The following is an 11,160-nucleotide window of genomic DNA, read 5'->3' as shown; positions in this document are numbered from 1 at the left end:
AAAGCAAAATATGAAAAATTGTGAAAATGGTGAAAATACTACAGTTTTAGGTAATAATTTTGGAATCGGGTAAAGATAACTCAAACTTACACACTCAAACCTGACAAATGGTAGTAAATATTTGAATTGAAATTGTATTGGAAATGATGTCTTGAATGAAATTTTTATTCATTTTTTTTTAATAATATATTAAATGAAAATTTAAATTTTTTATACGATGATTTTGAAGGCTAGAGTTTTCTTTAATTCTTTAAGGTTTGATTAAGATTATACTAGCTTTGTCGAGAAAATCCAACTAGAAAATAAGATTGTGATCTTTTGTGGGTTTTAGGCTTTTACTATTCAGATTTTTTTGTCCTTTAAAAAATATCAAATTAAAATAATAATTATTTTTTTTTATTTTTATACTATTATATTACAAATTTATTTTATATTTAAAACATCACATCAACCTCTATTTATATCAAATAAATAATAATAAATTATTTGATTTGATATTTTTGTGGAAAAAAAAATTCCAATAGTAAAAATCCAAAAACAACACTATCTAAGTGTTTGACGCTAAGCTCGTTGAAAGTGAACTTTTGAACAAAAATTGATATAGATTCCAAGTAGGAAAAAGTAAAACATTGAATATAATAAATATTTGTTTAATATTTTAGTTTAAAATATATTTTTTTTATACGAGACATTAAATTGTGTCGAGAATATAAAAAATAATTTTGAAGCTAACCTTTCAAATAGTATCTTAATAAGCAAAGTTTGACCTGCAACATTCTTCCAATGGGCAATATGATGATAACAAGGAATATGAATATGAACTAAACCAATCTTCCCTCCATCCATAGTTGTCTGAAATATATACCTTAGCTCTGCTTTTTCCCTACTACCTTTCTGTAGACATTGATGCCCACATTGTAAGGTCACAAAAAGTGTTCCTTCACCTCTACATACACATACACATACACATATATATATATATATTTACACACACACATAGTTCCCAAATTGTGTTCTTGTCTGAAGTCCTCACCATTGTCGACATTAGCAGCAAAAACTAACTAAAATGGACGATGGAAGCTCCTCGTCATCGTCGCCGTACAAAGTCGCCGTGCCTCCGAAGCAAAAGCCGTGGGAAGAGTTCTCGTCGGGATTCAAAGAAGCATTCTTTTCGGACGATCCCCTCCGTCCGTTCAAACATCAGCCCGGCGCTCGTAAGATCATCTTAGGATTGCAGGCGGTTTTCCCGATCCTAGAATGGGGCCGGAATTACGATTTATCGAAGTTTAAAGGAGATGTCGTCGCGGGTCTCACCATTGCTAGCCTTTGCATTCCTCAAGACATCGGCTACGCGAAGCTCGCAAATTTGTCGCCTCAATATGGCTTATGTGAGTGTCTTTCCATAGCATTTCTTGATTTTTTTTTTCGAGCAATGTGTGCTCTTGACGGCTCAAATTTATTTATTTTTTAAAATTTTTTTTGATAACGTGGGAACCTGTAGTCGCTATTCGTTGAGTGCACATAAGGCAGGTCACACTAGGTGAATCATGTGTGACAAATGGACCTGGAGGCGTTGATGGATTAAACCCATGAACTAACGGTCATGAGTTTACCCCCACACTACCAGGCCATCGACGATTCATTTTTTTGTTTTTTTTGGTGAGTTGTAATTTGTGTTTGGTTTGTTTGGTTGTTGTTAGATTCGAGCTTTGTGCCACCTTTGGTTTACGCTTTGATGGGGAGCTCGAGGGACATTGCGATCGGGCCGGTGGCCGTAGTTTCGCTTCTTTTGGGGACACTTTTGCAAAATGAGATCGATCCCGTCGAGAATGGTTATGAGTATCGTAGGCTTGCGTTTACGGCTACTTTTTTCGCGGGTGTAACGCAAGCTACTCTTGGAATTTTTAGGTGATCTTGTCGTTTTAAAGGATTCTGGTTCGATTGTGTTGTTTTTTCGTAATAATTTTTTTTATGTGTGTGTAGATTGGGATTCTTGATCGATTTCCTATCGCACGCTGCGATTGTCGGTTTCATGGCCGGCGCCGCCATCACCATTGCCCTCCAACAACTCAAGGGCTTCTTGGGGATTGTCAAGTTCACCAAGGAATCGGATATAATCTCCGTGATGAACTCCGTTGTCAAATCCGCGCATCACGGCGTAAGATTTTCGATCATCTATTAAAGAAATTTGTATATCGTAATCTTCTGGCGAGATGGTTATAGTGTGTTCGTCGTTCGCAGTGGAATTGGCCGACGATCCTTATAGGATCGGTGTTTTTGGTGTTTCTTCTTGTAGCCAAACATGTTGTGAGTACTTCGTTTTTCGATGTTCAATCTGTCGTATTAGTACTTGTTTGTTCATGTGTAATACGATTCTGTAGGGTAAGAAGAAGAAGAAGCTCTTTTGGGTATCGGCTATAGCGCCTCTTTTATCGGTTGTTTTGGCTACGTTCTTCGTCTACATTACCCGCGCCGATAGGCACGGCGTGCAAATCGTGAGGCTTTTTACTTGGCTCGGGTTCTTTGTTACGAGACTTGCGTATCTTGTTGTACTAACGAATGTCGTGTTTGTTGTTACTTTAGGTTAAACATATCGAGAAAGGTATCAATCGTCCCTCGGTGAAGCAAATATACTTCACTGGCGACTATGTGTTGAAAGGCCTCAAGATCGGCTTGGTCGCCGGCATGGTTGGACTAACGGTAACTTCTCTATATCCGTCGTTTGTATGATATTGTATCATAAGAGCTTAGGGTGTGTTTCTTTTGATTTGGTTTGAGTTCAGTATTAAAATAATATTTGATAGGATGTTTTGTGAGAAAAAGATGTATATATATATATTTTTTTAAAAAAACATCAGAGTTCAAATAGTAAAATTTGAGACTGAAGTTTTTATGTATTAGGAAGCCGTTGCCATCGGCCGGACTTTTGCCGCGATGAAAGACTATCAAATAGACGGGAACAAGGAAATGGTCGCCCTCGGAACCATGAACATTGCCGGATCGATGACCTCTTGCTATATCGCTACAGGTACGGTTCAGGGTTTAGGGTTTAAGGTTTAAGGTTCGATTAGGTCTTATGAATAGTATTGTACTTATTTATGTTTGTATTTTGTCTTAGGTTCGTTCTCGCGCTCTGCGGTGAACTACATGTCTGGATGCCACACGGCCGTGTCTAACATTGTGATGTCCGCCGTTGTACTCCTAACGCTCCTATTCCTCACGCCGCTTTTCAAGTACACTCCGAACGCGATCCTCTCGTCCATAATCATATCCGCGGTTGTTAGCCTCATCGACTACGATGCCGCGATCCTCATATGGAAGATCGACAAGTTCGACTTTGTAGCGTGCATGGGCGCCTTCTTTGGCGTCGTTTTTGCCTCCGTTGAAGTCGGTCTATTGATTGCGGTAAGCGAAAGTTTAATTTCAAATTTAAAATGAACTGTAGCGAGCGATCGAGTGATTCGATTTTTCACACTTACGTCGAAAAAACAACTTAGGTTTCGATATCCTTCGCCAAACTGTTGTTACAAGTGACCCGTCCGCGGACAGCGTTGCTCGGGAAAATTCCTAGAACAAACGTTTACCGCAACATCCTACAGTATCCGGAAGCCACCCAAATCTCCGGCGTTCTTATAATAAGAATTGATTCAGCGATTTACTTCTCGAACTCAAATTATATCCGCGAGAGGTAAATTTCTCTATAAATTTCGTTTTTTTTTTTTTTTCATATTCTAATGATTTTTTTCGCGATAAATTTCATTTTTTTCATACTCTAGTGATTTTTTCATGATAAATTTCGTTTTTTTTTCATACTCTAGTGATTTTTTCGCGTCGAATTTATGTTCTTGTCTTGCGCGTTTTAAGGCTATTGCGATGGCTCATCGACGAGGACGAGAAATTAAGAGCTGGAGGCCTTCCGAAGACTCGGTTTTTGATTGTCGAAATGTCGCGTAAGAAATCTTTCATTCTCGTTCCGTTCTTGCATATTCGAGCGTTTTTTTCTTGACGCGTCGTCGGTTGCGTGCAGCCGTGACTGATATCGACACAAGCGGGATTCATGCATTACAAGAGCTCTATAGAAGTCTCGAGAAGAGATCTGTCGAGGTAATTTTAAATACGGCCGTGTTTATAGAAACGAGGATGATTTTTTGAAAGAACATCGTTGTAGATTATCTTTGGTTGTTTTCGACAGCTTGTTTTGGCGAATCCGGGACCGGTTGTGATGGACAAACTACACGTTTCAAAATTTGTTGATATGATAGGCGAGGACAAGATCTATCTTACCGTTGCCGATGCCGTTCAAATGTGTTCGCCGAAGTTTGTCGATGTGGTTTGAAGAGTTTAAGGTTGTCGGAAAAAATGTGACCGAGAATGATCGACTGTTTATTTACGGCGGGTGTATGCATTTTTCTAGAAAGCGCATTTTTGCTCCGGAATATGATCGATTGTATGTCGTTGGAGTCTATATGAGTTTGATGATAACTTATAACATACAATAATTGAATTGTGTTTTATTACAACAATTTTTTAATAATTTTAATTTTTTTAAAAATGGATAAATACTTCTTTTTATTTTAGTAAAAATGGACAAAAAGATCTATATTTTATTTATTTAGTGAAACCTTCTTATTGTACATTGTGCACAAAGCACCTTCTTTGTCCAATCCTATATGATTCTAAATAAATACCTAAATTACATAAATTTTTTTAAAAAATAACAATTTATTTTCAAAAATTATAAAATAAAAATTAATAATTTATTTATTTATTTAAAAATATTATTTAAAATATTTTACGTTTTTTTTTTTTTTTTTTTATTAAACTTATTTAATTTAAATTTTTATTTAGAATCAAATCTTGGATACGAGGGTAGCACAATTTTATTTTAAATTAAAAGGTCAATTCAAAGTTTTCTACAAATTTGTGGTAGTGAATTGAAATTGTTTTGAAAGTTGTGGGATTACTTTGCAATTTACGTAAAAGCCTATTTTAATCATAGTCGAGTGCGGCGCAAACGAGCGGACGCCATGGCCGTCTCGCCGGTATTCCGTTATCTTCTTCCTCACTTCCACCGCCGTGCTTCCCCGCTTCTCAAGAATTCATTCTTCCCCAAGCTTAAAGCTATATCTTTACTCTTCTCTACCTCTCACAATCCAAATCATTATCGTCCCCGCTCTGTGTCTGGAGCTGCTAAAGGTAAGCCTCAGCAGGCGCCCATACTTAGCTCTATTTATCTCTTCTGTGAGTTCTACGTAGCTTATTTAGCGTTGTAGTTGCCGGAAAACGGATTGAAGTGTTTTCCTGATAGTGTATGGTGTCTGAATTTCGATATTTTTTTTGGTTATGAGTGTTTCTTCAGTTTATTGGAGAGGTAATTGTTTTGGCGAAAATAAATGAACTAATTGGAGCTTGCAACAAGTGAAAATTTTCCGGAGTATAAATTAATCTACAGATTTCTATCCTTAGTGGAGAAGAGCAGTCGAATGTGGATCATATGCTGACTTTACAGATATTATCCCTTTGTTGCAGTCTCTGTTTTGCACGTAAACCTAAATAAGTATCTGAAGCAAATGGAATTCAAGTATCGATAATCAAACTTATCTGGTTGCACAGCGGAATGTTGTCTATTTTTGCAGCCAGAATCAGTTTGGTTGATTTCTAGGAATGAAAAGCAAGAGAAACACGATGATTCTGCAATCAATATTACAAATATTAAAGATTTTGAATAAACTCTGTTGTTTCATGCATTATGGGTGACTCAAAACCCAACAAGAAATAGAGAAGATTTTGTCTTTTGATTCTGAATCCGGAATGTAGAGAACACTTTGGTATTGAAGAAAGATGAGAGGTTTGGGAATGCAGAGGTGACCTGTGCAGAGCCTGTGCTTGGATCGAGCACAATTGCGGCCATTGTGACTTCTTTAGGTGGGCCACCAGGTGCAGTTGGGATTGTGCGGTTATCAGGTCCGTTAGCTGTCTCTATTGCTGGGAGAGTTTTTCGTCCCGTCTCTAGAAAGAGGATGAAAGGTTCAGAATGGTGCCCTAGTAGCCATGTAGTTGAATATGGTGTTGTTTTGGATTCTCATGGTGCTGTCATTGATGAGGTACAGTTGTTTTGCATGGTATCTTTCTTTGGTGAATTGCATTTGCTGTTACAACTTAACATTTTGGAGAAAGCTTAGTTTATAGAATGGGATGTATGTATCTTATCTCATGGGATTATCTTGTCTAAAATTCTATTATTTTATAGTAAGTTATAATTAGTCATGTTTAAAGAATATGCAATGAAATGGATTGAAATTATCTATATTTTATTTTTTAATGGTCCTTCTGAACTAGGAATAACAATTTTGTCCGCAAAGATGTATTTAGACTTTTGAGGTGATGGCAGTTATTATGTTGATTTTTTGAGATGTGTTGTGTTAAGCATTGTCGAGTTAAAAGAAATTATATTATTGTTTTGGTTTGTATTTCAATTATCCTTTAAATGATCTAACTTGAAGTGTTTTGGTTTGTATTTCATGCTCATTTTTCAGTTGTGGTTGACAAGTAGTTCAAATTATGAAAGGCCATAACAAGTTAATTTGAGGCAATGAATGCAATTTCATTTGTTTTTGGACAATCCTTTCACCTGGAACAAAGATATCAATACTATAAAAATGCCGATGTCTTATCTTCTACTAGGTTTTGGTGGTTCCGATGCTGGGACCAAAATCTTACACACGTGAAGATGTGGTTGAGCTTCAGTGTCATGGAAGTGAAGTCTGTCTACGCCGTGTCTTGAGGGCTTGTCTTGAGGCAGGGGCAAGACTTGCAGAGCCAGGTTGGCTATTTCTTTCTTATTATGTTTGCTCAAGTAATACAAACATAGATTTTTGGAAGTCTGTACACATTCAGATGTCAAATTATACCCAAAAGGTTTATAGACATATACTATGTAAGCCTTAATAACTGTTATTTTATTTTATTTTATTTGTGAGATTAGCAACTAATATATAATGATGGGATAATGTAACAAAGTAATCAAATGGTGCTTAAATTATATAGTTTCACTGGGATGGATGTGGGTGTGAATAAATTTGACAATTGACCTTAAATAGTGGCCAATGATAAAATAATTATTTTTGAGGTTTTTTGAACTTTTTTATTGGTATTAGAATGGAGAAACATGTGAGGTGAAGGTATGTTTGGTGTTTTGAGAACTTGTGTGATTTGAGGCATTTGCAATTGAAAGCTAAACAGGTTATTGAATTCAATATGTTAATAGTTTCATAATGAATCAACTGTTTGGATGGTCCTTTATCAGTATGAAAAAAAGGACATAGATAACCGCGATATGATATATTTCAGAGCTCGAATCTTTTGGAATTTTTCTTGTGTGTTTGTGTTTTGGGTTTTGATATTTTTGAGGTGATAGATATTGAATATGATATTGTGTTATAGAAAATAGGTGTGGTGTGATGTTTTGGGGAAGATTGAGATTGCATAGTTAAAATAAAATAGAAAAGGAGCTCAAAGAGTTTAACTCTTTTAGCACAATTCAATATACTATTTTCCTCTAATATTCAACGCCTATTTTTCATTTCAAAATATCATAGCCAACAACTATTTCAACTTAAAGACAAAAAATAAAATCAAAATACAAGTAATTTATTGAAATGTGGAAAACTATATATTGAAGCTCAGCAGTTATTCCCTTAATTCTCAGGTGAATTCACTCTCCGTGCATTTTTAAATGGCCGGCTGGATCTATCCCAAGCTGAAGATGTGGCCAAACTTATATCAGCCAAGTCAACGGCTGCTGCAGATGCTGCATTGGCAGGAATACAGGTAATTCATAAAACAGTTTTCATTAGTTTCCCGAGTATACTTTATTGAATCAATTGTTTTTTTCTGAGGTCATGTGTTCTTTTCTAGGCATCATGTAACTTTTATGTTTTTTCTCAATGCCAGGGAGGTTTTTCTTCTATGTTGAAATCACTTAGAGCTCAGTGCATCGAGTTACTTACCGAGATTGAAGCTCGCTTGGATTTTGATGATGAGATGCCACCCCTCGATGTGAACCTAGTCATAGATAAGATACACAAGATGTTGCAAGAAGTGGACAGTGCTCTAGAAACTTCTAATTATGATAAACTTCTGCAGTCTGGGCTACAGGTATCTAGTGGATATTCAAGATACTATTTTGCTTTTATTTACTTAAGTGGATGCAAACCATTGGGAAAGTCTATAAACTTACTGTACTAAGATTGTTCTGATGAGGATGAACATATATATATATATAGTTCCAAAACCTATTATCATACTTTCTAATTAATTTTCCCTTATGTCTAAATGTGGTCTTGCTATTAATTGTGCAGGTAGCTATTGTTGGGCGGCCAAATGTGGGGAAATCAAGCCTTCTTAATGCATGGAGCAAAGTATGTTTCACAGTTTTTTTTTGGTTATCAGTGTGTGTGTGTGCAACTGCGTGTCATTGCTGTGTTTTTCTCCAGATGTTACTTTTGTGTTTTTGTCATATTTTAGAGCAGATCTCATAATATTCTTTAATATCTTCCTTCTAAACCAAGGAATCCAAAACTGAAAATGTTATATGATGAGCCTGTGGTTGTGTAATTACTGCCTTAGCTAAGGATTAACTTTTTAAGGAAGTGTATCATTTTTTTTTAATTTTTCGACCACATCCCCTAGTGTGCGTATGGCACTAGAATATGTCATTTTTTACTTGGTCACCCCAACAAGCTGTCGCATCTATGCATCATTTTGAAGTTTCATTTTGCCAATATACATGAAGCTTAGGATTCGGCTCTCTTTTTATGATTGTTTAGTTATTTTAACCATTTTAGTGGAGTCTGTGTTTTTATAGAGTTTACATTTTCTCCTATTCTAGTTAGAATGTGAAATTGAAACACTCTAGCATTCTCAACATTTTTCGAATATGCATGTACGGTAGCTGCGCCTGATTGTATAATCATGAATTTATTCTTGCATGCAGAGTGAGAGGGCAATCGTGACTGATATTGCTGGTACTACACGTGACATAGTGGAAGCCAGTATTAGTGTTGGCGGGATTCCAGTCACACTCCTCGACACAGCTGGAATCAGGAACACCAATGATGCTGTTGAGAAAATCGGTAATGTTTTTATACCTGACATAAGCCACTTAAATTAGATTTTTCTTCAAATAATCCTCTACGGGGTTGCGGATATGGATGTTGGCTAGCTTAGTGTCAGATTCAGCTTCAGACAATTTAGGAACTGAACATATCAAGTATTCATTTTATAAGACAAAATGCATTTCATTTTTCGAAATTTCTATGAGTAGTACTTCACTTCACACCATGGAAATTTCATTAATGAAATGTAATATATCTATTTAATAAGAAGCATAAATGTTTATCATTCAACAGGGGGGATTTGGTTCACTCGGGTTATTATATTGACTCTGATTTTGGCATCCCCATGGATTGCCATTTCTATTTCTAATGTTTGTTAATGAAGTTTGTTCTGTCGCCTGAATAATGTGCTCCAATACGTGTCGATTTTCCTCAAAAATCAATAAATGATTGGCAGGTGTTCAAAGATCTGAAGCAGCTGCTACAAGTGCTGATGTCATTATCATGACTGTAAGCGCTACTGAAGGGTGGACGTCGGAAGATGATCAACTCCTTGCCCGAATTAAAAGCAATAAGGTTTCAAAACACTTCACGTTTGCTTCATGCATTATTTGCAATATCTCTATGAAGTTGCTTTCTAGTTTCTTAAATGCTTAAAATAAAATACATTTTTTTTTCCGAATCCACATGGATTTATTGCAAGGTTTATTCATGAGGATGAGTTTTGTTATTATATTATGCCATTTGACTGTCTGGATTAAGACCAAAGAAGCTACAGCGTCGTAAATAACCCTTTCGAAAATCCAGGATGCATGTTCATCGGCTTCTCCAATAATTCTTGTCATCAACAAAATAGACTGTGTCCGAACCGCCCCCTCCTCTCACAGATTGGCTGACGCTGTTTCTGGCTCTTTCGACAAGCATGTTTTCACCTGTGCTGTGACGGGTGAAGGGATCCCGGATTTAGAGTCTGCTATTTCAGAGCTAGTCGGGCTTAGCAAGATACCCAACGGTGGTCGCAAATGGACTGTTAATCAGGTTGTTATTCTTACACATTACTCCATTTCTAATTCCTTCATCGAACATATTTGCTTTTTATCCTAAAGTATAAATCTTTATAGGTGAAACAATTTTAAAGTTTAATCTCATTGACAGTAATTAGTATCTATTTCTTAACCTCGTATTACATTAATAGTGAGTTTCGGCTGTGCTTATTAGAGGCAATGCGAGCAGCTTGTTCGGGCGAGGGAGGCTTTTGTCAGGTTACAGTCGTCAATAGAGGATGAGATCCCGTTGGATTTTTGGACAATCGACTTGAGAGAAGCTGCTTTAGCTCTCGGACAAATAAGTGGAGAAGACATTTCCGAAGAAGTTTTGTCCAATATATTCGGAAAATTCTGCATCGGCAAATAATTCTATGATTCATAGAGGAGGTACAATGAACACAAAGTGTATAAATATTCGACTCTTTTTTAACTTTATTAAGAACTTCATTTCTCTATATAGTTTATATAAGTTTGGAAGTTCTTTGGCTACTGTTTAAGGTGTCGATGCTTGTTTGTTGGATCCACGGTGGTCGCCGGATGGTCGCCTTTCGGATATTAATGGGACAGGTTTTGCATTGTTGAGGTATGTTCTATATCTTTTTGAAATGTGTACACGATAAAATGAAATAGGATATTTTTCGAAACACAGTTGAATTTATTTTATTTTTGGGCATGGTATCCACACCCAAAATATTATAGAAGAATAGTTGTGATGCTTTTTTCGTCGAGCATAGTTTGCAAATTATTGCACTCGATTAGCGGTAGGTTCTTGGCATTGTTCCTACCGCACAAATTCAAAATTTAACGACTTTAGGTGTTTCACGCTCTCGACACTTGTTAACTTGTTTTCATGCATTTTGCCTGGCCTTAGGATTTGTTTGGTTTTGATTTAATAGTTGATGGTAGTTCTGAGTTATGGTTTATATAGTATTTTGATAGATATAATTTGTAAGAAAAAAATATTATATTTTGATTCAAAACTTTTCGGGATGAATAAT

At 36.1% G+C, this 11,160-nt stretch overlaps 2 protein-coding genes across 2 annotated transcripts; both read left to right on the top strand.

Moving 5' to 3' along the window:
* Positions 1 to 1,024: 1,024 nt before the first annotated feature.
* LOC127257245 (sulfate transporter 1.3-like) lies at positions 1,025 to 4,481 on the top strand. The gene is made up of 12 exons (XM_051283629.1): positions 1,025 to 1,388; positions 1,701 to 1,908; positions 1,984 to 2,158; positions 2,242 to 2,307; positions 2,382 to 2,495; positions 2,584 to 2,700; positions 2,902 to 3,028; positions 3,119 to 3,405; positions 3,498 to 3,688; positions 3,865 to 3,950; positions 4,028 to 4,104; positions 4,193 to 4,481. Exons 1-12 carry the CDS (start codon positions 1,067 to 1,069, stop codon positions 4,334 to 4,336), a joined length of 1,914 nt encoding a protein of 637 aa, XP_051139586.1. The 5' UTR covers positions 1,025 to 1,066; the 3' UTR covers positions 4,337 to 4,481.
* Positions 4,482 to 5,006: 525 nt separating this feature from the next.
* LOC127257523 (uncharacterized) lies at positions 5,007 to 10,989 on the top strand. The gene is made up of 11 exons (XM_051283984.1): positions 5,007 to 5,196; positions 5,818 to 6,104; positions 6,685 to 6,823; positions 7,709 to 7,830; positions 7,954 to 8,157; positions 8,361 to 8,420; positions 8,996 to 9,134; positions 9,574 to 9,692; positions 9,924 to 10,154; positions 10,335 to 10,549; positions 10,661 to 10,989. Exons 1-10 carry the CDS (start codon positions 5,028 to 5,030, stop codon positions 10,527 to 10,529), a joined length of 1,665 nt encoding a protein of 554 aa, XP_051139941.1. The 5' UTR covers positions 5,007 to 5,027; the 3' UTR covers positions 10,530 to 10,549; positions 10,661 to 10,989.
* Positions 10,990 to 11,160: the final 171 nt, after the last annotated feature.

This window comes from Andrographis paniculata, unplaced genomic scaffold, assembly GCF_009805555.1.
Source record: "Andrographis paniculata isolate CXL003 unplaced genomic scaffold, ASM980555v1 Contig57END, whole genome shotgun sequence".
In the NCBI taxonomy this organism is placed as follows: domain Eukaryota; kingdom Viridiplantae; phylum Streptophyta; class Magnoliopsida; order Lamiales; family Acanthaceae; genus Andrographis; species Andrographis paniculata.
This window is presented reverse-complemented; position numbering and strand designations above follow the sequence as displayed.

What these genes read in the sequence shown, in the direction of transcription:
- LOC127257245 (XM_051283629.1), top strand. Translation starts at nt 1,067, where the DNA reads ATGGACGATGGAAGCTCCTCGTCATCGTCGCCGTACAAAGTCGCCGTG. An exon ending in ATAGGCACGGCGTGCAAATC is followed by an intron (nt 2,496 to 2,583) that starts GTGAGGCTTTTT and finishes TTGTTACTTTAG; the next exon opens with GTTAAACATATCGAGAAAGG. An exon ending in AAGTCGGTCTATTGATTGCG is followed by an intron (nt 3,406 to 3,497) that starts GTAAGCGAAAGT and finishes AAAACAACTTAG; the next exon opens with GTTTCGATATCCTTCGCCAA.
- LOC127257523 (XM_051283984.1), top strand. Translation starts at nt 5,028, where the DNA reads ATGGCCGTCTCGCCGGTATTCCGTTATCTTCTTCCTCACTTCCACCGC. An exon ending in GGCAAGACTTGCAGAGCCAG is followed by an intron (nt 6,824 to 7,708) that starts GTTGGCTATTTC and finishes CTTAATTCTCAG; the next exon opens with GTGAATTCACTCTCCGTGCA. An exon ending in TTCTGCAGTCTGGGCTACAG is followed by an intron (nt 8,158 to 8,360) that starts GTATCTAGTGGA and finishes TTAATTGTGCAG; the next exon opens with GTAGCTATTGTTGGGCGGCC.